The sequence below is a fragment of the Mesoplodon mirus genome (genome assembly GCF_964341445.2).
Source record: "Mesoplodon mirus genome assembly, chromosome: 3".
Classification (NCBI taxonomy): Eukaryota; Metazoa; Chordata; class Mammalia; order Artiodactyla; family Ziphiidae; genus Mesoplodon; species Mesoplodon mirus.
Genome location: NC_138978.1, coordinates 178,643,738 through 178,670,063, shown reverse-complemented (window position 1 = coordinate 178,670,063; position 26,326 = coordinate 178,643,738). Strand labels below are relative to the sequence as shown.

General features: G+C 40.4%; 1 protein-coding gene across 3 annotated transcripts in view; it reads right to left on the bottom strand.

The window, feature by feature from the left end:
- The window catches only part of TP53BP2 (tumor protein p53 binding protein 2), a 194,343-nt gene that overhangs the window by 2,084 nt on the left and 165,933 nt on the right, over positions 1–26,326 (bottom strand). For all 3 annotated transcript variants that reach the window (XM_082615459.1, XM_082615457.1, XM_082615458.1), the window contains 14 exons: positions 24,902–24,984; positions 21,357–21,458; positions 19,118–19,292; positions 18,099–18,280; positions 17,577–17,741; positions 16,966–17,194; positions 15,455–15,568; positions 14,990–15,138; positions 13,771–14,236; positions 11,647–12,422; positions 8,665–8,802; positions 7,829–7,962; positions 4,855–5,021; positions 1,552–1,751 (listed from right to left, as the gene is read on the bottom strand). In XM_082615459.1, coding sequence (XP_082471585.1) covers positions 1,552–1,751; positions 4,855–5,021; positions 7,829–7,962; positions 8,665–8,802; positions 11,647–12,422; positions 13,771–14,236; positions 14,990–15,138; positions 15,455–15,568; positions 16,966–17,194; positions 17,577–17,741; positions 18,099–18,280; positions 19,118–19,292; positions 21,357–21,458; positions 24,902–24,984 — 3,080 coding nt within the window. The remainder of the gene's footprint in view (positions 1–1,551; positions 1,752–4,854; positions 5,022–7,828; positions 7,963–8,664; positions 8,803–11,646; positions 12,423–13,770; positions 14,237–14,989; positions 15,139–15,454; positions 15,569–16,965; positions 17,195–17,576; positions 17,742–18,098; positions 18,281–19,117; positions 19,293–21,356; positions 21,459–24,901; positions 24,985–26,326) is intronic.

The window sequence follows — 26,326 nt, the reverse complement described above, 5'->3', positions numbered from 1 at the left end:
GATCTCCAAAGAAGCGAGAATATTTAAATGTCCGATTAAAATGAAAATCTTCAATCCAGTCCACTGATTCCAGAACCTCTGAAAGCCACACAGGAAGCAGAGCCTGGTCTCTGATCAGCTGCTTCCACACTTGGGAACAAATCATTCTCCCCATGCTTCATTCACCACTGGACCTCTTTGTCAGAAAATTCAGTTAAGATTCAAATAAGCAACTACTTCTAAGAGGTAGAGCTTTTCCCAGATAAGAAATTACAAAAAGTAGAAGTAAGTGCCTGTCTGCTCTTGATGTTCATTAAAGAAGGAAAGCGGCTGCACGCAAGAGATTATGTTTCTCTGGCGCTAAAGGCTTTGTAGAAGCAAACAGGAGGGCTCAAAAGAGAACTACCTTTACGTTTCTACTTTCGTCTGGTAATTGGAAAGATTTTTTTAACGGGCTCCATGGCTTAATTGTTTTTTTCAGTTTCACTACTCTTTATCATTTATAGTATGATCACACGAATGAATACTGTCCAAACCCCAAATGCTTATCTAATAGTAAATTTTGCTACCAGGAAGACAGCAGTCAGGATATATGATGTCATTTATACTGCACATCAAACCACAAAGGAGAAGAGTCAGGAGGAGGAGATACAGGCCAGAATCCAAGCTCCAGGTCCCAACACCGGGGTCATTTTAACGAGCTCCACAGAGAGTAATGTCCGGACAGCGGGATGACCCCAGACAGAGCCCTGGTTCAGGGCCTCGAGTGGGATAGAAGCTCTCTGCGGGCACAGACCATGTCTGACATGTCTGACAGCTGATGACAATACAGTGAAAGTATCTCCCATTTGTTGTATATTAGACTCTGTCCAACTCTACTAGCCGTTCCCTGAAAATACTCCCCCCACCAAGAATGTCTGCCCACTGACAGCAGTCCCTTCAGGCTAATATAGACATGTTATTGGATTACATGTGCTGATATGATTTGATTATTTTCTTGGTTTTTATGAAACTTAAAATCCAACGGTAGAGAAAGAACAAAGAATCTTGTCTCTGGTGCCCCGTTCAAGCTCCCTAGCAGATTCGGAAATCCTGACTTAAACAAATCCAGGGAGTTCCCTGGTGACGCAGCAGTTAAGAATCCACCTGCCAATGCAGGGCCCGGGTTCGAGCCCTGGTCCGGGAAGATCCCACATGCCACGGAGCAACTAGGCCCGTGCGCCACAACTACTGAGCCTGTGCTCTAGAGCCCGCGAGCCACAGCTAATGAGCCTGCACGCCACAACTACTGAACCTGTGCTCTAGAGCCCGTGAGCCACAGCTACTGAGCCCACGCGCCACAACTACTGAAGCTCACGCGCCTAGAGCCCGTGCTCCACAACAAGAGAAGCCACCGCAATGAGAAGCCCATGTACTGCAACAAAGAGTAGCCCCCACTTGCCCCAACTAGAGAAAAGCCCACGCACAGCAATGAAGACCCAATGCAGCCAAAAATAAACAAATAAATAACATAAAATAGATACAACATTAAAGAAATAAAAATTGTTTAAAAAAAACACATCCTTCACTTACTCCCAGCAAATTGCGTGGAACGTATCCCTCCTTGTCATTCAGGCGGGCCCACCACCATTCAATCTCATCTTCGTCTTCCCTGCGGATGATTGTCATGCAGTCTCCTTCTTTCATGGGTAGCTCGTCGTCATTCTGAGGTTCATAGTCCCAAAGGGCATAAATGACCCCTTTATTCATTATGCCCATCTTCTCCTGAACTCCTGAAGTCATGTAAGATACAGAACAGAATACATGTAACTCAGAGGATACCACGCTCAGAACTTGTCACTCGATAAAACCAAATGAGAAGAAATGGGGACCTGCTGGAATGGCAGAACTACTACATTAACCATTCAATAAATAAACTTCCCGGGGCCAGGGGGAGCAGAGGAAGGCCAGCCGTGGAGAGGGAACACATAAAAGACAAGGTAACATATGCTGTCATCTCTAAACTAGCTCTAAAAACTAACCAACACCTTATAAGCAGCTCTCAAAACTTCTCTTACTCAGAATACAAAACGATTACAAACCCAGGAATAAAAAAAGAACTGTTCCAGTCTAGGATATTAAAAAAGTTAATGAAACATCTGTCCAGTTTTAGCCTATTCACTAAGTGTAATCACCAAGGAACTCTGGAATCATTTTTGTTCTTTACCTAAAACTTAAAGCAGACAGAGAAAAATGACCAGAGTGTTGTGCCTATTAAAGTGGTCTCTATCAATTTCCAAATAGGGAAAGATAAAAGAAAAAAAATTAGAAAATGTTAGAACATAGAAATATGTTCCAGGTATGTTCCAGGTATATTAGACAGGATATAAAAGTTCACATATAGTCAACTCTAAAATCATAAGAATCAGAATTCTAAAAGATATTGAAATCCACAAACTGGGGAAGGAAAAAAAATCCCCAAATGTCCACTTCTTACCAGAGTTAATAACAGATTTGCAAATAAACTAGGGCTTTAGGTTTTACCTTTCTCCATTTATACCTTCCTATCCTATAAGGCGATGCTAATAAGCAGTCACAATCATCAACAGGCAGGCAACATGGGATAAGGGGAGGAAGAATTAGACAACAATGTCCTGAGCAAGTCGGAGGTCATTATCATTGTCACCTTTTTAGAAAAGCCAGGAAAATACCTGCTTGCCTGTGAACAGTTGGCTTTCTCAACTTTTGCGAACCTAAATTATTATGAACTTATTTTTCCTGTGTCAATTAATATGACGTAGCACACACTACCTCTCACTCTGGGCAAAACAAGAAATTATATCGTTCTTTTCCAAAAGAAGCCTCTGCGTATCTAAATGGTCAGGTTTCTACTCATGGGGACAAGTAAATTTCCAACTTTCAAGTTATACTTGATGTAACTGTAATTCCACCAAGTTTTAAAGCACGCCAGACTCGTTATCTGTTTGGGATCAGAATGGTGCACTCCACATAACAACTTGAGTCTCATTTCCAGGAAACCAATAGGCATGGAAGACAATTTCTCATTACTTTGCTATTTACCAAACTAAGAGTTATGAATCAACAATTTTCAAAAGTTTCTGAGGGTCCTAAAAACATGCTCCATCTCACTGGCTGTTTGGGAAATGCAAACTAAAGGCACAATGAGACAGGATTCCAAATCCACCAAAGGTCAAAGAGAACACAGAGCAAAAGGTATTCTCTGCTTGACGTGCATTCCTGTGACCTGGCTATTCTACTTCTAGAGAGACACCAGAAATTAAGGACAAAAATGGTGGCCGAAGCCATGTTTATAATTGAATGCATGAATGAATAAATAAATAAAGGAAATAACCCAACACCTTCCAAAAGTAGAATGGAAAGATAAATTGTAGTAGAGTCCCAAACTGGAACAGTAGCACAGGGAAAAGAAACAACAGCTACAGGCAGCAACAGAGATGCATCTCAAAAACCATATGGTGAATGAAAAAAGCCACAGAATCACCAGTGTGGTTATTTTATATGAACGTCAAAAACGGGCAGAACTAAACAATTTCAGTTGTAGGATTCATACAGAGGTGACATACCTATTTTTATAAATTCAAGGGGGCAGTCACCACAGATGTGACAGGAGCTACATCAGGGCAGGGCCCCTGCTGACGGCAGACAGAGCTCACGTTCTGTTTCCCAAGCTGGATACCTGGATGTTTCACTGTGTTAATCTAGTATCATCATTACTTAAACGGCACATCTATGTCAGAAATGCTCTCGGCATCCACGATGTATTTCATAAATTTAAAAAATCTCTGATCAAATGTCCCTAAATGTTTTTAAAAAAATCATATCCCATACTTACATATAGCTCGATCGCCAATACGTTTAATGTAACAAAATACATATTAATATAAGATACTGATTTCAAAATGTGTTCATATGTCAAAATTATTCTTTGATGTAGAGTTCAGAACATAACAGAGTGTTCATAAATATCAATGATAAAACCTAAGAGCTGAGAGATGAAGAAGAGAACCTGCGGTCTGTGGTTCTCCCTCTGACCCCCCTCCCTTCTCTCCGAGAGCCTGAAAACAGGCCTAGTGAGACTCGGAAAACAGTCAAACAGAGAAGACGTTTCACCTCAGGCATCTTTCCATGCCTGATGCTTGAGTGGTCTGGGGTCCTGGGACGTACCTCCTCATTTGTCTCTGTCGTTTCCCCTTCTCCATTTCTCTCAAGCCAGACTAAAAAGAAACATTAACCTCAACTTCTAAGACTTGTAAATAAAAAAAATTTTCCTTGTAAACAACAGTGCCAATCAACATATATCCGTCTAAAACTTCAAGTCCTTTTTTCTCTAGGGACAGAGCTGATGGGATGCATCAGAATCATAAACGCAAAAACAAGAGAACAAAAGAGTCAAAAAAATCAGTCCTAAAATATGGTGTTGCCTTTCTTTTCCTCTGCGACAAGTCTGATTTAGCAGGAAAACCTGGATCTGTGGATTCTTATTCCAACCCTGCATTTCTCTTGATCATCTTGCGGGGGGGTTCTGTTTACTTATTTGCACAGACACAGCATCACTCGCTAAGTACTGAAGTCTTACTAGAGGATCTTTCGATGGTCAAAAGCTATTAACCCCGCTAGGTCCAAGGCTGCATCACTGTCTTTTGTCTCTGAAGATGTCCCTGATAACAGCCGCTTCTAGGCACACACAAAAGCTGCATTCATGTTTGTGATCGAGGCTGCCCTATCTTCAATGCCCAGGACTATGTACAACACAAAATGCTTTCCCAAATAATAAAAACCCTTTGGAACGATCCCCTAGAGATAAAGGATAAATGAATGCAGTAATCAGTGCACGTAAATCGAATTGTTCCGTACCGTAAAGAAACTGCGAGCACTGGGTGTAGCCTTCCTCCGTTTCCTCACATTTATCAGCAGCCGTCTGCATGTCACTGTAGGTCATGGCAAACACAGCGGCTCCGGACTCCACCAAAAACTTACACACCTGGACGCTGTTACAGGACGCAGCACAATGCAGCGGGGTCCTGTGGACGAGGACAAAGCAAGGGCTGGGGGTGCCTTCCTACACGGGACGACACCTCCCGCAACACGGCATCCGCAGAGAGAGCTCTCCAGCCTGTCACCCACCAGGCCCTTTCTCCTGAAAACTGCTTTCACAGATTTTAAAAAATGAGTTAAACATAGATGCTTGAGCCCATCCGAGAATTCCAGCCACAAAGAAAAATGTCGGGACGGCACTGGGGCCAGGGCAGCACCATGGGTGAGAGGGATCAAGGACATGAGTGAAAGGACATGCAATTTGTATACTGATCTAAAGCAGGATAGAATAATATATTTAGTTCCATGTTCTGGGGCATCCAGCCTGATGATTTCCACCAGGATGGAGGACATAACATCTCTAAGTAATAGGCCTCCCCTCAAAACACGTGCCTGTAAATGTCCCTTTATCACCACCAATTTTGAAGGAATTAAGTTGCACATAAAGAACTACCTTTACCCAACATTTTTTTAATCCTAATTCAATTTTAATTGGAAAAAAAATTGCCAATTCAGGGTGTCCCTGGTGGCGCAGTGGTTGAGAGTCCAACTGCCGAGGCAGGGGAAATGGGTTCGTGCCCCGGTCCGGGAGGATCCCACATGCCACGGAGCAGCTAGGCCCGTGAGCCATGGCCGCTGGGCCTGCGCGTCTGGAGCCTGTGCTCCGCAACGGGAGAGGCCACAACAGTGAGAGGCCCGCGTACAGCAAAAAAAAAAAAAAAAAACCATTGCCAATTCAATTCAGACCAGAAAAATGACTGGAAAATACACATTTCAATCTATATTAGCAACTGGTTAGCAGGAACTTAGGAATACCACGACGAAGAATCTTCTCCACCATCTCAAATGTTTTATAATGTATTATAAATGACTCCAGATCCATGGTAAAGGTGGAAGAGCTGGGACCACTGCCCAAACTCAGAAGATGGGCTGGAGGATGTTAATCAAGCCCTGAAGTACATGAGATTTCTTTACCCTTTTCTTCCCTCCCCTTTTCGTGTTATTCCACTTGGGTCTTTCACAAAAGAAATTTACTTCCCAACCCCCACATCCCAACTACTATCACTAATAATTTGGTGAATATTACTACAGACTTTTTAATTTTTTTAATAGTAAAAAATTATACATAATCTAAACTCCCAATATTAGGAAACAAAGACATTGTGACACATTAAGAATTTGTTCTGCTTATGTTGTAAAGGTAAACTAAAAAAGTAGGCATAAAAAAGGCAATACTGTTTGTTATCACTTATATGTAGAATCTGAAAAATAAAACAAATGAATGAAGAGAACAAAACATGCAGACTCACAGATGCAGAGAACAAATCAGCGGTTACCAGTGGGGAAAGCCAAGCGAGGAAGGGATCAAGACAGGGATCGGGGACTAAGAGGTACAAACTATTATGAATAAAATAAATAAGCTACAGGATATTTTGTACAGCACAGGGAATGTAGCCGATATTTTAATAACTTTAAATGGAGTATAATCTATAAAAATTTTGACCCTGTGTTATACACCTGAAACTAGTATAATACTGTAACTCACCTATACCTCAACTAAAAAAAAAAAACCTATTGAGAAAACCTATTGAGAAAAAACCTAAACTAAAAGAAATATATAGGCATAAAAAATTATATATATACACATACATAAATGAACTTGAAGGAAATATATTAAAATATTGATGGTGTTTACTTCTGGATTGTAGGATACAAATGGCTTGTTTTTCTCTTATTTCTCTATTTTGTATGTTTTCCACAATGGGCTCACATTACTTTTATAAATACAATTTTTTTAAAGTGCAACCAAAAATGCTTCTCCAAGAATTATTTATAACAAACAAAAGAACTGGAAAGCAATCTAAACGTCTAGCAAGAAGGAGACAGCCACAATGAATGAGTCACAGCCATGTGGTGAGAGATGAGGCTTTTTCAAACCTATGCATATGGGTGTCTGCAACTTATATGTGTATACATGTAAATTTGATATTACAATTATTTCCATAATTAAAATACTTGCGTAAATATAGTGTGATTATAACTTTAAAACTTTTTTTCATATAGAAAGAAGTAAATCTTTCCTAGGAATCATTATTAATCATTAAATCATAATTTAATTAATCATCATAATCATTAAATCATTATCCTAGGAATAATAACATTCGTCATTTACAATAATATCTCCTGGGTTTTAGCCACACACCAGTTCCACAAGATGCTCCATGAAAAATGGATTCCACGGTCAAAAATATTGGGAGAAGTTTACAAATTATAATCCCCTCTTAGACACACAGTAGTTTCAGGGAGGTGGGGGGACCCTGCTTAAATCAGCATTTCTCATATTCACTGAAGCATGCCAATGAACTGTGTACCACTTTGGGACATTTCTTATTTTTATCATTTAACTACGAAACTTCTGAAACTCCATCTGGGAAACTCCCTGGCGGTCCAGTGGTTAGGACTCTAAACTCTCACTGCCAAGGGCCCAAGTTCAATCTCTGGTTGGGGAACTATGATCCCATAAGCCATGCAGTGTGGCCGAAAAAAAATTTTTTATATAAAAAAATAAAATAAAACTCCATCTGCTTCCAGAGTGGGAGTGAGATGACTATTACATGAAGACATATTAATTCCTTAAAAATGTCTCCCACGTCTCTCCTTCTAGATTACAAGCAGCATGAGGACATGCACTGACATACTTCTTCCCTTCTAACAGCGTCTACAACACTGCTCATTTGTTGCCTATGCAGCAGATACAATTGAAGTCTGAGTGGAGTTTAAAAGAAAACCTTACCATCCATCACTGTCAGCAGCATTGACATTTACACCAAACTGTACCAGGAATTTAACAATTTCTGTGTGTCCTGCACACACGGCGTTGTGAAGAGCTGTGATACCTTCATCATTAGGCAGGCTTGGGTCATCAACCTGTGACATCAATAAGAACAAGGGTGATCATCACTCAAATTTTTTGTCACCTTAACTGTCAACTATTAACTGGCTCTAGGATCAAGAGAATTGAAAGAGACTCTTGTAGTCTTCTGGGGTTTTTTTTAAACATAATTAAAACCTTCAGGAGCCAAGAAAACTATACCAAGTACAGTTCTAGAAATACGACATTAAGTAGGCACTCCCTATAAAAAGGTTTTTAAAAACTGAATAAGTCCCAGAAACTATATATCCTTAGAGTCATTTTTGTTTATTTATCCTCCAACTTCCCACCACAGATTAGCATCTAAGGAGAAGTCACATTTGCCATGGAAGGGAAGAAAGGTCAACTAAAAATATTTTAAAGAGCAGGTTTCTGAAAAGTAGGGACCACATCTGTAATTTAACACTGCAGAGTACAAATCCATACTTGAGCAACTTTTAAAGGAGGGTCATGATGTCGCTAAGGAAAGTACCCCCAGTGAATAACTGAACTTCCGCACTATTTATTGAAAGTGTTACAGCCACACCTTTAAAACAGAGAAGCTGGTTTTGGAGCATGCTCAAGAGTTCCTCTCAACAACCCCACTTCCCAAAAGAGAAAACAATGCAAAAGTATAGTTTCCCTACAGTAGCCTTCTGATTAGAGCTTTAAAACAAAATACAAGGTGGTATATAAGAAATGTACTAATTCAATCGTACCTCATATATAATTCTCTGTACAAGGTCAAATTCTCCCTCCAAAGAGGAATCTAGAAGTAAAGCAAGGGGGTTGAATTTCACCCTCATCCCATGAGCAATCCGCTCTGAACCAGTTTTACGCAAGTTTGTCCTTTTGCCCTGCAAAAGAAATGCATGGAAGGTTAAGGATCCCGGTCTAAGCAAGAGACCAAAAAGCAACAAAAAGGGAGGAATAATATCTCAGCTGAGATAGTAAAAGGAACTTTGAAAATACATATATATATATATTTAGCACTTAATGAATAAACCCACGTAACTAAGTGGGAAGAACCTAACTCTTTAAAGCCTAGTGAAAACTACATTTGGGTAACACGCACTAAAAGTATAATCTGCAGTAGGAAGTAGGCTGGTTCTCCGTCAAGGATCAAAATTAGCCAAGATTGGTCTTTAATTACCTAATACAGTAGCACCAACCCCACATTATTAAACTGGGCAAGAGCACAAACTGAGAATTGTGAGAGCTGACATTTATTGAACGATTATTCATTTATTCCTCTTGAAAACCCTATTATCCCATTTTACAGATAAGGAAGTTGAGGCACACAGCCAGTAAACATCAGAGCTGGAATCCAAATCCAAGGAATCTGGCTTCTTCAAAGCCCCTCCTTTTAACCATATCCAACATAATGACTCCTGGGGGAAGGGGAGTGGAGCATATTATGAAGGTAAAAAATAAAGATTATTAGTCTGTCTTAGACATACCAGGGGGGAGTCCTACAAGTCTTAAAATGCTATCACTATTTTACATTTAAAAATTTAACTGTACTCCAAGACACATGGGTAAATTAACCATCTTTTCTACATTTTAATACATCAGGCTTAAAAAAATAAGGCAAATGTTAAAACTAGATCTAACATCCTATAAGACAGGTTTCTTAAACACAGCCAACAGAGTGGAAACATTTCCTAGGGTGTGATATGCTGCACATACTTCTCTTTATTTTATTTCGGATGTGGAAAACTACTGAGTTTTGAAAAACGTTAAGTAGCAATGAATGTATTTCATAAATGTACAATGGCTAAAATGTTTCTGTCTCTTGAAAAAAAGAAAACAAGAGTAAATATTACATGGCTGAGATAATACAACTCATAAACAGTACAATCATACCCACTTTCAAACAACAGTACGAGACAGTGGCTTCTATTTCACTTGAACCAAGAAGGAAAATGTTTATAGATCACCTTCCCAGAAAGAGAATAACAGAATCTCACATGTTTAACTCAAAGAGAATCACGCCTCAGGACGGAGAAGCACAGAATTGTTAAAAAAGTGTTAACCTCTATTTTAAAACTTTTTTCACTAGAATTCAATGTTTACCATATAGAATTTTTAAACAAATGTCGACTGTAAACTAGTAGCTGAGGCAACTTTGGATAATCATTATCTTTGACTTCTACCACATCTAAAAGATGTAATAAGGGATCAAACATATAAAGCACTTAAAGAAAAATCCTTACAATATGCTATTGTGCTTTTGCCCAGGTTTTAAAAATTCATAGCTTGGCATCCTACTGAAACAAAAAGACTTCAAACTAAACTCTGAAAAAACCAACTTTAAAGACATTTTGGGATTCTGATCTTCCCTCACCTATTTCAAAGTGACATAAAAAACTTGCAAAGAAAAGCTTAATATTTGGAAGGAGTGCAGAAGACACGCCCAAGGCAAAATATACAAAGCTTTAGAATAACTTAGCGTCATCCAAAACCTATGGGACGCGGCAAAAGCAGTTCTAAGAGGAAAGTTTACAGTGATACAAACTTACCTCAGGAAACAAGAAAAACCTCAAACAACCTAGCCTTATATCTAAAGCAACTAGAGAAGGAAAAATAAACAAAACCCAAAGTTAGCAGAAGAAAAGAAATCATAAAGATCAGAGCAGAAATAAATGAACTAGAGACGAAGAAAACAACAGAAAAGGTCAATGAAACTAAAAGCTGGCTTTCTGAAAAGATAAACAAAATTGATACACCTTTAGCCAGACTCATCAAGAAAAAAAGGGAGAGGGCCCAAATCAACAAAATTAGAAATGAAAAAGGAGAAGTTACAACCGACACCGCAGATATACAAACGACCATAAGAGACTACTACAGGCAACTACATGCCAATAAAATGACTGTCCACACTAGAAGAAATGGACCGGTTCTTAGAAAAGTACAATCTTCCAAGACTGAACCAGGAAGAAGTAGAAAATATGAACGGACCAATTACAAGAATAACTTAACAAATAGAATAACTTAATGTCAGAGCACAAGGAAACCTGAGGGAGTGCCATGATACCCAGAGACTTCAAACCAGGCTGAAGGAGAGGAAGAGGCTAAAGAGGGTCCACCCTACTCTCTGCTCAGTTACCTCCCCCAGCCCCCATTTCATCCAGAACCCTTCCAATTTTATCAGCATTGGAAGTTTGAGGTTCCACCTAAATATGACATTGAAAATAAATTTCACTGCTAGAAAAAGAAAAGTGTGAAAGAGTGATATCACCAATGAGAGAAGTGAAACCATCTGCCCAGTTTCACAGAGCTAAACTAGCGACCGAAAGTTCCAAGTCCACGTCTTTTCATTCCCAGTGTTGCCTTCCGTAATATGTGACACCAGCTAGAGAAGAAACAGCAAACATGGTGTTTATAGGTATGAGAGCAAAACTTTGTTTCCTTCATAAAGAAAGGGGTTCTTCCCCCCAAATTAAAATGTTTGTGATGCTGAATATATTGCGTATTGATAACATTTATAAGATCCACTCTGTGCCAAGGGAACTGTAAAATAAAGGGCAAGCTGTGGAACACATTTGCTACAATAGGCAGTTTAAACACAGACCATCTTTTGTGAAAGGCCGGGTGTAAGTACTCACTGGTGTTTCACTGAGTAGTGACAACTAGCCACCTAGAAAGCTGTGACAAGACAAAGGGTTTCTGCAGTGACCACAAGACACCACAGTACTTACAGGAGGCAGAGAAACCTGCCCAGTGATCTCAGGCGGACGCAGACTCACAGGGTCTTCTCCTGGGCCTTCTGGTTCCCCAGACGGGTATGGCGGGGGTGGGTAGGGGGGGTACTCCTCGAGGTACACGTCAAGCAGAGGGGGAGCTTCTGGGTTTGGCTCTTCCACGTTGTTCTGGAAACTTGGACTGCTGTCTGGGACTCCTTCAGGCTCATACTCAAGGCCTGCAGAAGGAGCGGGCAGGTCACTGCTCTCTGTACTGGCGCTCCCTGCTTCCCCCGGGGATACCGGCTCAGGGGCCAGAGGGAGCGCCTCCTCCTCTGGCTCCACGTGCAAATATGGATTCTGGGTCTCCATCGGGCTTTCCGGGCTGGCAGTCCCAGAAGTGGACTTGGATGCGTGTGCCGGGACGGAGATGGTCTCCATGGCAGCGATGGTGGTCCTCTGATACAGAAGTTTCTGAATATTCGGCCCATTAGGACCCTCTGGCTCTGTAATAGAGCTGCGTTTCTTTAGTGGCCGTGGTGCGTTCGACAGTTTCTTTCGCAGGGCTTCTAGGTCAGCGTCGCTCTGGTTTCGGTAAGGATTAGATAAGAAAGGCAGTAATTTGGTTGGGCTCAGTGGCCTAGGAATTCTTTCATTTTCATGGGTCTCCTGAACTGAAGAAATGGGCTCTGTTTCAGGTTCCGGGCTGCCAGGTTTGCCCTGGGTATTGGAATAAATGTTCTCTGGGAGCTGCTGTGGGTTCTGGGCAGTAGCAATCACAGGCTTGCCATAAACTAATTGGAAATGGAAAAAAAGCCCTGATTAGTATTAATTAAACAAAACTAGCAAATAACAGACATAGCTAACAATAATTAAAGCCTCTTTTAATTTCATAGTTATTACATAACACCCTTCAATACAACTAATTTTTTAAAATAACAAACGACAAAGCAAGGTTTCCATCGTTGCATAATAAACTTATTACAGAATCAAAACCCTCATTGATTGTAAAGAGGTACCATTATTTTATGTACCAATATGAATGAAAATGCTGTCAATTATAATTGTAAGAAATCACAGACCGTAGTATCCAAATTTAAAATGTCAAAATGTAAAAAAAAATTAAAATAAAAATAAATAAATAAAACATCAAAATGTGAAAACAATTTAGAATCAGTGAAAACTGGTGATCCTTTCACGTGTCCAGATTAAAACTAAACATGCACTATCCCATCTTTCACAATTTTCAAAAGGAAATCAATATGAGAAATCATTTGGCTTACAAAATTATTAATAACCACTTCTATTTACCAAAACTATTCTCCTTAAACATTCTGATTACATCATTATCTAATTCCCGAATGATTATATTAGCAGTTTTCACCAGACTCATGAAAAACAGTAAGATGTAGCATATATACTAATTCTCTGCTGTGTAATTACTTTCATGACATTCTGGGCCACAATTACGTGCTTATTTCATAACTAGAAAGCCATTTTCATTCCATTAAAACATAGTGAATTTTATTCCAGTCCCATAAGCTAATGACTCTTAGAAAGAACCCAACAAGTTACCAAATTATGTATGTTGAACACAAAGTAATCTTTTTGTGTTTTATATTTAACTAGCAACTGTGTCCTCATTAGAACAACTTAAAATATAGTAGAGAACATTAAAAAAAAAAACATATAGAGAGGCAGCTGTCTAATCCTCTATGCACCAAGAACATCTGGTCAGACCTACAGTGAAGACACATCCCTCTGCGCAGCGATCCCCTGCAGGCACTTTTCCCCACTCACCGAGGAGCTCGTCCGTGAGCAGGAAACAAACGCACACAGGAAATTCAACACAGAAGGCTATGTCATCGCTATAGGTTTTATTCATCAATTTTCGTATTTATTTCATTCTACTCACATTTCATTTTATTCACCCACCATCTTCAGCTACTACAGTAGCTGACATTTAGCACAAACTCTTTTAAACTCCCCATGAAGAACAGAAGCCATAATGAAACAAATCTCTTAGGACAAAAGCATCCGTCAAAAGAGGTACAAGTCACTGTGCTGTTTACTGATGGATGGCAGCTCTGGTGTAGGATGGAAACGCATCCACGCAGGTGAAGATGAGACCAAGAATCTTACCGCTCGGAAAGTGGGGCCCTCGGGAATGGGACTTGGTCAACGCACTCTGCACGGCCTGCTGGAAGTTTTTGCCGGGAGCCTGGTGTTGGGTATACATGGAGTATATGGAGCTGGCAGCCACGGTCTGGGGTTTTCTGAAGGGCGGAAGGAGGGTGTCCTTGGAAGGCTGAGGCGTGAAGGGCCGGACGGCAGCAGCAGGGGGACTTTCTTGCTTAGAACCTGGAGGAAGGGTCTGGTCTGCTTGGCCAACTGAAGGCATGCTGGCAGCCAGCAGGACCCTCTGCTGCTGCCCTGCTGGTTTGGGTTTGTTTCCCATGGATGCAACAGCCGCTGACAACTGCTGAGGGTTTCCATCTGGCTTAATGTCTGAGGGCGACTGATTAGTTTGTCCAAAATAAGGCAAATTAATCTGTTTCGGTTTTGATGGAACAGGAGGAGGTACCTTAGCGACATTCTTATTTGCAGCCTGTAAACACACACAACAGCCGATTAAAATACTGTGTAACTGGGTATACAGGATGTTCCAGACAACCTAAACTTCACAAATGTTAAGTACAGACTGAAAAGACTACCTCTACATTTAAAAATCATTAAAAACTTTTAAATCTCTGAACTAAATCACACATAAAAGGGACTTCAGTAATGCAATACAATTCCTGCCCCGTACGATTTCCTCCACATTGACCCTTCTTATTTGGGCAACTTGAAAACTTTTAATGCCATTTTACATATTCACGGACGGCACCAATAACTGAAAACCGTTCTCGTTCATCGGAACTTCACGCCATCTGGGCCACGTGGTTAAAAAAAACTCCTAACTTGGAGCATGCAGCCACAGACTGGTTATCAAAGGTTGGGATCCTAACAGTTATGGAAGATTCATCATCAGATTGCTTGACATGACCTAAGCTCCAAATGTTGAAGAAACAAGGTAACTGAGCAGCACAAATACAATGTGCTTCAATGGACTAGTATTTTTTTAGAGAATCACACAAAATATGACCCAGAAGCAAGCATGTTAGTCATGTTCCAGTACGATGTGAGACCACAAATATACTCAAGCAACAGAATTTAAAATAACAGGATGCTGTTGTATTTTCTAATCTTCCAGATAGATTTTGTTTTTTTCTCTCCCTTGCATAATACTTTCTCTCTTCTAAAAAAAAAAAAAGTATATAGAATTACCGTTAAATCTTAAAACTGGGATATTCTCGAGTACCTGAGCATCCCGCAATATATCTTCACTGCTCTGGTTCTTCCGGAGGGTACCAAAGGCGGGTGGGGCGGCAGACTGGTCCACGGTGTCGAACATTGAAAAGGGACGCACTTTCTTCTCCTTCTCCCTCAGCGGAACCTCCCCATCATCAGCTGAAGAAGACAGGAAAAAAAAAAAGAATCACACTGATAATCAAACTGCTTGGAATAAAATTTCTTATTCACACATGTTTCTCTCTCCTCAGATGTATACCCACTAAATGCTCTTCTATTCTTAAATTAAGTTGATTAAAGGATAACCCAACACTACAATGCTCGTACCTTAATTCCCTGGCTAAATGAAGCTGTTCTGGAAATAAACACAGTCCCTGGTCTTAACACACCAGAAAATAAGCTATCTAAAAAAGAATACACAGAACCTTTAGATGCCCAAAACAGAATACTCAAGAACAGCACAAGTAAACCTCACCTTGGTCTGGAGCGTTCCCAGAGCTTTTGGACACAGAAGCAGAGGCTTGTTGGCTCGAGAAAAGGTCTGAATTCGGAGGAGTCCAATCAGGGCCAAGCAGATGGATTTTAGAGCCTAGAACACAGAAAAGCAACTGCAATAACCCAGCATTCTAAGGAGATGTTTAATGGTTCACTTTGCTGCTGAGAAGTTAAATCTCTAAAAATGGGTTTAAATCTCAGACTCACAAAAACCCCAGTAAACTTACTTAGAAAACATCAGGTTTTATACTTGTAAATTTAAGAGTGTTCCTGCTGACTCAAACAAATTAATCACCATCAACAGAAAGTCCATTTGAAGCAGCAAGGATGCATTACTCACCAGGTAAGAAAACGTCACCATCCCGCCCAGAAAACGCCTTCCAATCTAGCAGACCAAGGGCTCGCTGGTGTGTCTTACATAACCACCGCAAGTGATGCACACACAACAAAGGCAAAAACACGGACTTTCAGCCCATGGCTCTGACCACAGTCTTGGGTAAATCAGAGTATTCAGGTTTTTTCTACACTGGTATTTAAGTTTCCAAGCCATAGCTTTTATTTTTCCTTAAAAAAAAACAAAACTAACTCTTTCTACAATAAAACCCAGACTATGCAGCATTACTGCTTCACAGTGATAATTACTGCAAAATAATAAATAATTTTAAAGTTAGCTATTATTTACACATGATAGTGGTTAGGGAAAAGAGACGATTCTATTTTTTTTTTCTCCAGGGGTCAGTTTAATAAGCTCATTAAAGGATGTTTTTTGCCCTGCTTTTCCTACAACTCTTCCTTCATTTTTTCCTCCTATTATAAAAGTCTGGCTTGCACCTGCCCCCCGCCCCCGGCCAAGTATCTGAGGACTACACACAGAATGCAAAGACCACTAACACAAGAAGCCTCTGTTACTTTCACTTTTATCTCCCAATATGTTTATTACCTTTATTCTAAAAATTATCATCAGGCAAATTCTCACACAGAAACACATATGAATAGCAGACACCAATCATCAACAGAATGGACCCACTGCCACGCACTCTGTGGAGACACCACCACTAACATATCTGGAGTGTTTACACCACAAGGAAAGTTCTCAAGTTATTAACATCAGATCAAAACTGCCTTATTAACGAGAAGGAATTCAAAACAATTTCCAGGTTTTTAAAAACCTGATCTTTTATTTCATTTCCTGAACAGAACCCTATATTACTTAGGGTTAAGAAAATTATCATTTAACCCCAAAGAACACAAGGAGATTCTTAGAATTGCCACATGAACGAGGGATAGGAAGACATCTTTTTAAACTCAAACCTGGATAAAAAAAAAAAAACTAAATTAAAAAAAAAAAAAAGGACTTGCTGTGAAGCACAAATAAAAGGAAGGTGTACAAAAACAACAAACAAATAAATAAATAACTCAAACTTCGGGGAAAATCATAGTGAGCACGGGAGCAACTAAGCCCTGGAAGGACTTGGAAATGCCTGGTTTTACCTTTCACTTGTGAAGCGGCCCCAGATCTCATGTTGGGCAGTGTCTGGACTTTCATGGACCCCTCGGAAGCCTGCATGGCCCCAGGCCCATCGGGCAGGGCTGGCTTCACCAGAAGCTCAGGCCTCGAGGGAATCCGGGGCATAGTTGACGACTGGATATAGGGACCGACCGCAGCCACTCGACTCGGCCCCGACGCCCCCGGCTGGGGCAGGTGTCCATCAGACGAAACCTTAGGAGAAAGCACAGAGCCTTTAGTATTGCAAGTCAGGCTGGATCTGACTCAGAAAAGCCTGTGACGTGTTCATAATTTTGTTAAAAATCGGCACTTTCAGGATCTAGCCATCAAATCTACAAGAGATGTCCCCGAACAAAAACACCCCATGGTGAACTCTCACCCACACTTTATTACAAGAATTAGAAAACAGAGCAGAGCTCCGTAGGTGATAATATTAAAAGTATAAGAACAGCGGATTCTCTTTCAAGAAGTCACAGGTCCCATCCCTTTCCGGAGGACGCACCGAGCAATGATTCTAAAGATGTTGCTGCAAGTACTGACCTCACTGGGATGGTCGTCGTCCCCTCCTCCCTCCCCCTGCCAACAGCACACTTACTGGAAGGTTCTCTTTCTGCTGCAGGGCCGCCTTCTTCTTCCACAGCCGGTCCCTGAGCTCATTAACACGCTTGTCCATGACTGCCACTTCTGAATTGCGCTTATTCAAGCACTCCCTCTGTTGTTGCAGCTTGGCATTCTGCTCCTGGTTCAGTTTGTTTCTTAACTGAACAAAATTAAGGGAATAAAAGGTAGCCAAGGAGTAGGAAGAAAAATTTCTCAAACAGATAATCACATGGCTCGCTATTATACAATTTCTAAAAATGTAAGGTCCCTCCACACTTCTCATCTCATGGTTTAAAATTAAGTGTTGGACCACCAGCTGTGGTCATAAGGAACACCTCAGATTTCCTGTTTGAGGTACTATAAAGTTTATTCTGGATTCTGCAAGGTTTAGGTCTTCCTCCTCCTCCCCGCTTTAAGGAAAAGAGGCCGAAATCCAGGACTTCCTGCCCCTTATGTGGACAATGCTGTCGTCCTAGAGAGGATGCGCCACTGAATGTCACAGGCAGCCACAGTTTACCTGCAGCTCCTTGTACAGCCGGTCAAGCTCAGCCACCGCGGACTGGTTGTCATGGTGACCATCAATCCTGCCGTTCTTGAGCATCTCTAGCTGTCTTGTAAGTTCCTCTACTTTTGACACAGCCAGAACGAGCTCCCTCTGCTTTTGCTGGAACAAACTATTCATCTGTTCAATTTCCTCCACTAAAGTAAGAACAAGAAAAGCAACAGCAGTTGAAAAGAAAAATGAGAAGGGACTGCTTTCTGGGCAACCAGGATGTACCATAAACTTCCTCATAAAAAGTAGAGAAAATTTTCAGAAATGTCCTAGAATCAACCTATTCCTTTATAAGCACCTGTAAATCAAACAGACATCTCTAAATCAAATCACTAAAATTTTAATTAAAATGGTATTGTAGGGGCCTCCCTGGTGGCGCAGTGGTTGAGAGTCCGCCTGCCGATGCAGGGGATACGGGTTCGTGCCCCGGTCTGGGAGGATCCCATATGCCGCGGAGCGGCTGGGCCCGTGAGCCATGGCCGCTGAGCCTGTGCGTCCGGAGCCTGTGCTCCGCAACGGGAGAGGCCACAGCAGTGAGAGGCCCGCGTACAGCAAAAAAAAAAAAAATGGTATTGTAGGGCTTCCCTGGTGGCGCAGTGGTTGAGAGTCCGCCTGCCGATGCAGGGGACACGGGTTCATGCCCCGGTCCAGGAAGATCCCACATGCCGCAGAGCGGCTGGGCCCGTGAGTCACGGCCGCTGAGCCTGCGCGTCCGGAGCCTGTGCTCCGCAACGGGAGAGGCCACAACAGTGAGAGGCCCGCGTACCGCAAAAAAAAAAAAACTGCAGTGAATTATACTTTTCCAAAAAAATCCTTTTAAGTTGATCTACATACAGAGTCTCATCTTACTCTTCTTACTTACTGCAAATTTATATAAACTTCCTACACCAACGTGTTTTCTTATACCAATGCGTTTTCTTACACCCAAACAGTTTAACACTGTAGCATTTAGCACTGAGGTAAACCAAATGGGAGCAACTCACCAAGTTTCCCGTTGCTTAGCCTCTTCTGTTCCACGTGGCCTTTAAGTGCTCTCACTTTTTTCAGCTTAGCTTCCTGATTCTCAGCTATTTCTTTGAGCCTCTTAAGCTTCTCCTGTTCAGCAGCTTGTTGCTGTTGACGTTGATCTTGCTGTTTCAAAAACTTTAAGCGCTGTTCCTGCAGATATAAGCCATCATCAGACATGTCATTTTAAACAGCAGACCACTAACCCACAATTAATCTAACCACACCCTGAGGTGCCCAGGCTGAGGTACACCGGTGGCGTTGCTCTGGTCTCACCATCTGTCCTACACGCTATCAGAACCACCTGGGGAGTTTGTGAAAAACAGACTCTCCCAGGCCCAAACGTAGAAACTACCTCTTGGGGGTAAGATCCAGGAATCAGTATTTTTATCCAAGTGGTCCTTATGCAGCAAGCAAGCAGTGATCCTTGAACTAGTTTTCATGAGCTGCGGCTATCATTTTAAGAAGGAGCTCATGTAGAGGGGGAGGCAGTCAAAGAAAGCTGTTAAATGATACACTTCGAAGTCCAATTTGGATTCAAACCCAAGCTCTGCCACTTATTAGCTATGAGACTTTTGGCAAATTACATAATCTCACCAAATCCACAAGTCTGTGTCTTCACCTATAAAATGAGATGATCACTAGTCCTCCTAGGGCTACACTGAGGATTAAATGCAATGTGAAATGTAAATCTCTGTCAACAGTATTGTACATAGTTAGTACACACTCAATACACCTAGAAAAGAGCTAAAGAACTACTTAATGCCTTTAGAAAACTAAAATAATGCAACTTACAATTTTATTTCTAGTATATTAAAATTTTTAACTGAGTAGTATAGCCACACAATTTATAATCAAGGGTAAATTTCAGATTAATATGGCTAAAACATACAAATAACACAGAAATAGTTTCAAAATAAGACCCTGAGGGTAGAGAGTTATTCTGTTAACAATCAACGTTTTTCTTTGAATTCATGTCCTTGCAACTCAAGGAATGCTGTGTCAGCATCACACGGGACCTTGTTAGAAATGCAAAATGTCAGACTCCAACCCACACGTACTGAATCAAAATATGCATTTTTAACAAGATCCCTAGGTGATTTGTATTCGTATTAAAGTTTGAGAAGCAATGATACACATGATTTTGAAAAAGCTGGTGTCTGGGATCAAAAGTAGAAAGGATGCACTGGAACCCTAGGAAGTATTCCAGGGAAGGCCACCGTGCATGTTGAGAACCACCTTAAAGAATCCCTGGCCAACACTTCAAAGCCCTGCTGGGGACCTTGCTACTCAAACCCTCAAGTTGTTCACCCCAAGTGAACTTACAGTCCCTCAAAGACTGGTCGGCGGCAGAGACTGGGTATTTAGACCAGGGGCTGGCAGACCTGCAGGCGAAATCCAGCTTGCTACCCGTGTTGTAAGTGAAGTCTTCTCGGCACACTGCCACACCCATTCGTCTATGGCTGCTTTCCTGCTACAACTGCAGAGCTGAGACAGCACAGCCTGCAAAGCCTAAAATATCTCAGCCCTTTACAGACAAAGTCTGACAACATCTAGCTTAGACTAGAAGCCCATGGCTGGCAGAAGCAGCAGCAAGGAGACTAGTTTTGATAGAAATGGAGAGGCTTCCCATATTTTCTTTGTCCAAGGACAGGATGAGAATTAGGTGGTGGGTGAAGAATGTCCCCAGATAGGACAGATGTATATGTATAACTGATTCACTTTGTTATAAAGCAAAAACTAACACACCATTGTAAAGCAATTATACTCTAATAAAGATGTTTAAAAAAAAAAAAAAAAAAGAATGTCCCCAGATAAAGGTAAGCAGCCTGTTACCAGGGCCAAGCAGCAGGTGGGGACAGGTTTGCATGAGCAGCAAGCTCCTCTTGCTGTAGTAATGATTCAGGAGAAGGTTAGCCCAGAGTTGTGCCTACAAGCAAAGCTGAAAGGTTCTTTCCACTGTTCCTGTTTTACTGATACTCAACATAGCGTGGTTAACTCTGATCAGAATGGTGGTCAGGAAGATCTGGAACAACTGGATGATTTAAGGTTTCTACAAAATGCTGTAGTGAAGAGAAGAAAGCAGGTATCCTTCAGGTTGATGGTATCAACACGTATCTATGAGGTAACAGGTTTACTAGTGAGGATGGGATGTAAACGGCTTTACACACACATTAACAGGAGTGGCCTGTTAGGTCTTTGAAAACACGATATTACCTTAGTGGCCAGCATTTGTTGCTGGGCCTCAATCTGTTGTTGCTGGCGAGATGCCATTTCCTGAAGTTCTGCAAGTGTCAGGTCCATCCTAGGACTATTAACCTACCAAAAAAAAAAAAAAATGCAAACAATCCAATTTAGTACAAAATGATCACAGAGATTCCTCCCTCAAAGGCCTATTTATAAGTGTCACCTGAACCAATCATGACAAAATTATTTAGCCATTTTTCTTCCATAATATTAAAGAAATCATTAACTTTTATATTAATACCCCACATTGACTTATTAACGTATATAACATACAGACCAACACTCTTCTAAGTTGTAAATTTAAATTAACTAGTTTCAACAGTCAGTGACACAGATGGAACAATTTGGAATTACCTCGTTCTATAATTAATTGAAATTAGGAAGGCAGTGTTTGACCATATTAAACATGATACTGGGACACTGGCAGCAAACCTAGAATATAGTCATCAAAACACCCTTTAAAACTATGACACTAGAATTTTTAAAATTCAAGATACATTGGGTCATCAGGGACAAAGCAAGATGTCCACTCTCTAAACATCCATTGGACGTGGTCCTAAGAGGTTTAACCAGTGCCACAGAACAAAAAAGTAGAAATAAACTCTATCCAGATTGAAAATGAAAAAGTTTCTTTTCTGTCTTTACACAAAGACAACACAATCATCTATGAAGAAAATCCTATGGAATCTACAAAAAAGCTACCAGAATAATTTATTTAGCAAGAATGCAGGATAAAACATCAATATGCCAAAATCAATTATATTTCTATATATTAGCAACAACCAGAAACTGAAAAAAAAATTATTTTAGTACCATTAACAATAGCATAAAAAACATGAAGCACTTAGGAATAAATTTAACAGAAGATGAGCCAGATCTGCACACTGAAAACTTGAAAACATGGCTGAGAGAGAGAAGACTTAAATAAATGGCGAAGTGGTGCTCATGAACCGAAAAGCTCAATATTGTCAAGACGGCAATTCTTCCCAAACTGATCTACAGAGTCAACAGAATCCCAACCAAAATCCCAGCAGGCTTTTTTTGTATAAATTGACAACCAAATTCTAAAATTCCATATGGAAGTGCAAAGGACATACAATAGCCAAAACTCTGAAAAGAATGAAGTTGAAAACATACACTACCTGACTTCAAGACATACCCTGTTTCAGTAACCAATGCAGTGTGTTACTGACATCATGATAGATAAACAGATCAATTGTACAGGATAGAGAGTACAAAAATAGGCCCACACATACATGGGGTAACTGATTTTAGAAAAAAAAAGCAACTGAGTGGAGAAAGTTTAGTGTTTTCAACAAATACTGCCTGTACAACTGCTATCCATATACGAAAAACAAAATGAACTTTAACTCTCACACCATATGCAAATGTTACCGCAAAATGGATCATAAACTTAGATGTGAAATCTAAAACTACAAAACTTCTAAACTGATCAATTATACTGTATTAAAATTAAGAACAAGTCGTAGACTGGGAAAAATATTTGCGAATCATCTATCTAATAAAAAACTTGGATCCAGAATATATAAAGAAGCCTTAAACTCAGTAAGAAGAAAGTAAACAACCCAATAAAGAAATAATTAAGCAAAAGAAGTGAACAAATACTTCACCAAAGACAATACACAAATGGCAAATAAGCACATGATAGATACCCAACATCATCAGCCATTAGAGAAATACAAATTAAAACCACAATGTAATACCACTACACACCTATTAGACAGCCAAAATGAAAAGGACTGACCACACCAAATGTTGGCAAGGATGTGGAAAAACTAGAACTCCCTGGTGGGGAATGTAAAATAAAACAATCACTTTGGAAAACACTCTGGCAGCCTTTTAAAAGTTAACATACAACACACCATTGTAAAGCAATTATAATCCAATAAATATGTTAAAAAAAAAAAAAGTTAACATACATCTACCAAATGACCCAACCATTCCACTCCTAAGTATTCACTCAAGAGAAATAAAAGTATATGTCCATACAAAGATGTGTACCCAAATATTCATTGTAGCTTGATATGGAGTAACTGGCAACAACCCAAATGTCCATCAACAGATAAATGGGATAAGGAGTGGTGTAACCAGACAATGAAGTATCTCTCAGCAATAAAAAGGAATCAACTATTGATACACACAGCAAAATGGATTAATCTCAAAATAATTATCCTGAGTAAATTCAGACAAAAAGAGTACATACTGGATGGCTCCATTTACCCTAGATTCTAGAAAATATAACTAATTTGTAGTGACAGAAAGGAGACTTGCTAGCAGTTCCCTGAGGATGGGGAGGGAGGCAAGAAGGAAAGGATTACAGAAGGACATAAGGAAACTTTTGGGGCGGGAGGGGGTGATGGATATGTTCATTATCTTGATTATGGTAATGGCTTCACAGGTGTACACATATGTCAAAACTGATCAAACTGTATACCTGAAATATGTGCAGTTTATTATATGACAATTATACTTCTATCGAGATGTTTTTTAAAAACCCAGTGATGGGACTTCCCTGGTAGTCCAGTGGTTAAGACTCTGTGTTTCCAGTGCAGGGGGCATGGGTTCGATCCTTGGTCGGGGAACTACGATCTCGCATGCTGCGTGGCCGAAAAAATAAATAAAAAATAAAAAACCCAGCGATAGGGAAAGATACATTGTGTCAAGATGCACTGAAATCCTGTTAATGGTTGAGGCCATTTTTGTTATCATCATATCAACCTTTCTTCACTGTAAGATAAATATGAGATCAGAGAAGAGAAACAGGAAGAATTTGGGGGGGAAAAACAAAGAATTTGGGGAAAGGCAGAGTAGAAGCAAATGTAGGTTGGAGAGAGGTAATTTAGCTAATCCTTAACAGTATTAAAAATTCTAAGCTCTGAGGGCTTCCCTGGTGGCGCAGTGGTTGAGAGTCCGCCTGCCGATGCAGGGGACACGGGTTCGTGCCCCGATCCCGGAAGATCCCACATGCCGCGGAGCGGCTGGGCCCGCGAGCCATGGCCGCGGAGCCTGTGTGTCCGGAGCCTGTGCTCCGCAATGGGAGAGGCCACAGCAGTGAGAGGCCCGCGTACAGCAAAAAAAAAAAAAAAAAAAAAAAAAAAAAAAAATTCTAAGCTCTGAAAAGAAAATGCCTACAAGGAATCCCAAGGATACCTGCTAAAATTCATATGCAGTAGCAAGAGTATTAATAATCATTAATCGCTAAAAACGATGACGGCAACAAATAAAATCACCAAAAAAACAGACACTTCCTCCAACCTGCTCAACATTTGTTTTGTTCTGAATTTATGGTATATTCAGCATTTGAATTCTTTTGACAGCCACGTGGAGATCATTAAAATTAACAGTTTTGAAGAAATAAATTTAAAATAAGCCTTTTAAAAAGGGTCATCCTTAATAACCCACTGAAAAAAAAAGTAACAGCGAATGAGATTTAAAGGTTAAAAAAGCAGTATCACTGTGGTCCATACACGGCATGGGTAACAATGATCACTTACGCCATTCTCCTTTCTTCGATGTTCACCTGGAACTTTTACACCATTTCTTTTTAAACTTGGATCCTGAGACCTTGGTCCGCTCACTAGGCACAAAATGCAGAAAGCAGGCATTAACACTAGAGTTGACAGATAGTTTAAGTCCCAGTTCATTTCTCAGTTCTGTTGTTAATGCTCTCTGATATTTTAAGTTGAAAATATACTCAAAATGATTTCTAGTAGCAATGAAGTTAAGGTCTCGTAATTCAGCCTGTTCTGGAAAACCTTACTTGGAACGGTGAATCAATAGTCAGCACTAGAAAATGTCACATGCTAACCATTCCCATGAATCAGATAGCACAGGAGGCAAAGTTAAGAAAATATATGTACTTCTGATTATGGGTCATTCACACCGTTTGCTTAAGTGGCTCCTCCCAGTTCTCTATTTAGCTACTCAGCAGTGAAATTGGGAATAGTTTCATTGAAAGAAATAAAAGTGAGGGCTTCCCTGGTGGCGCAGTGGTTGAGAGTCCGCCTGCCGATGCAGGGGATACGGGTTCGTGCCCCGGTCCGGGAAGATCCCACATGCCGCGGAGCGGCTGGGCCCGTGAGCCATGGCCACTGAGCCTGTGCGTCCGGAGCCTGTGCTCCGCAGAGGGAGAGGCCACAACAGTGAGAGGCCCGCATACCGCAAAAAAAAGAAAAAAAAAGAAGAAGTAAAAGTGAAAATTAGATCAACCCATCCTTGTACTCGTTAAAGAGTCTGTACCTTACACGGGAAGGAAGCAACTGAAAACAGAACAAGTGGCATTTCGAACATTTGGTCATTTTGCGGTAATTCTGAAGTATTATCAAGTACTTCCCCATTTATTTAAGTAAAAAAATTTCCATTTTCTTAGCTTGGGAAAGTACTAATTGGAAAACACTGTGCATTCTGCTTTTTTGGCTAAAAAGAAGTTTTCAAGCCCAAATATATGGGTCTCTCAGTACCACTTAAAGCATCATGAAGGGAAAATAGTCTTAAACTGATAAATTATAAGAAACAATATCAAAAAGAATTTCTTAAATATGTGAAATTAAGCTTAAACCAGTACTTCCCAGAAGTTAGAAAATTTATTAAATTATCTCCCAAGAGGTTTTAGATTAAAATTTCTTTTGAATCAAACCTCTATTGTACCTGCCTGGAAGCTTAGCACAAATTTCCAGTAAATAAATATGTCTATCCTCAGGGCCACGTACCACGCTTACATCTAACTCCAATGAGTTAGCTTTATTTTTAAATACTGTTCAATTCTCTGACAAAACAGCTCAGGTAACCTGTGACAATATTTCCGTAGAAGAAAAAAAAATCTATCACTTAGGAATAACTGCTTTCTTTGCTGCCTCCAAGAAGGAGCACTCCGCCAGTTTCTCCTCGGCATGTTCAGTTACATAATCAGAGTAAAGAGC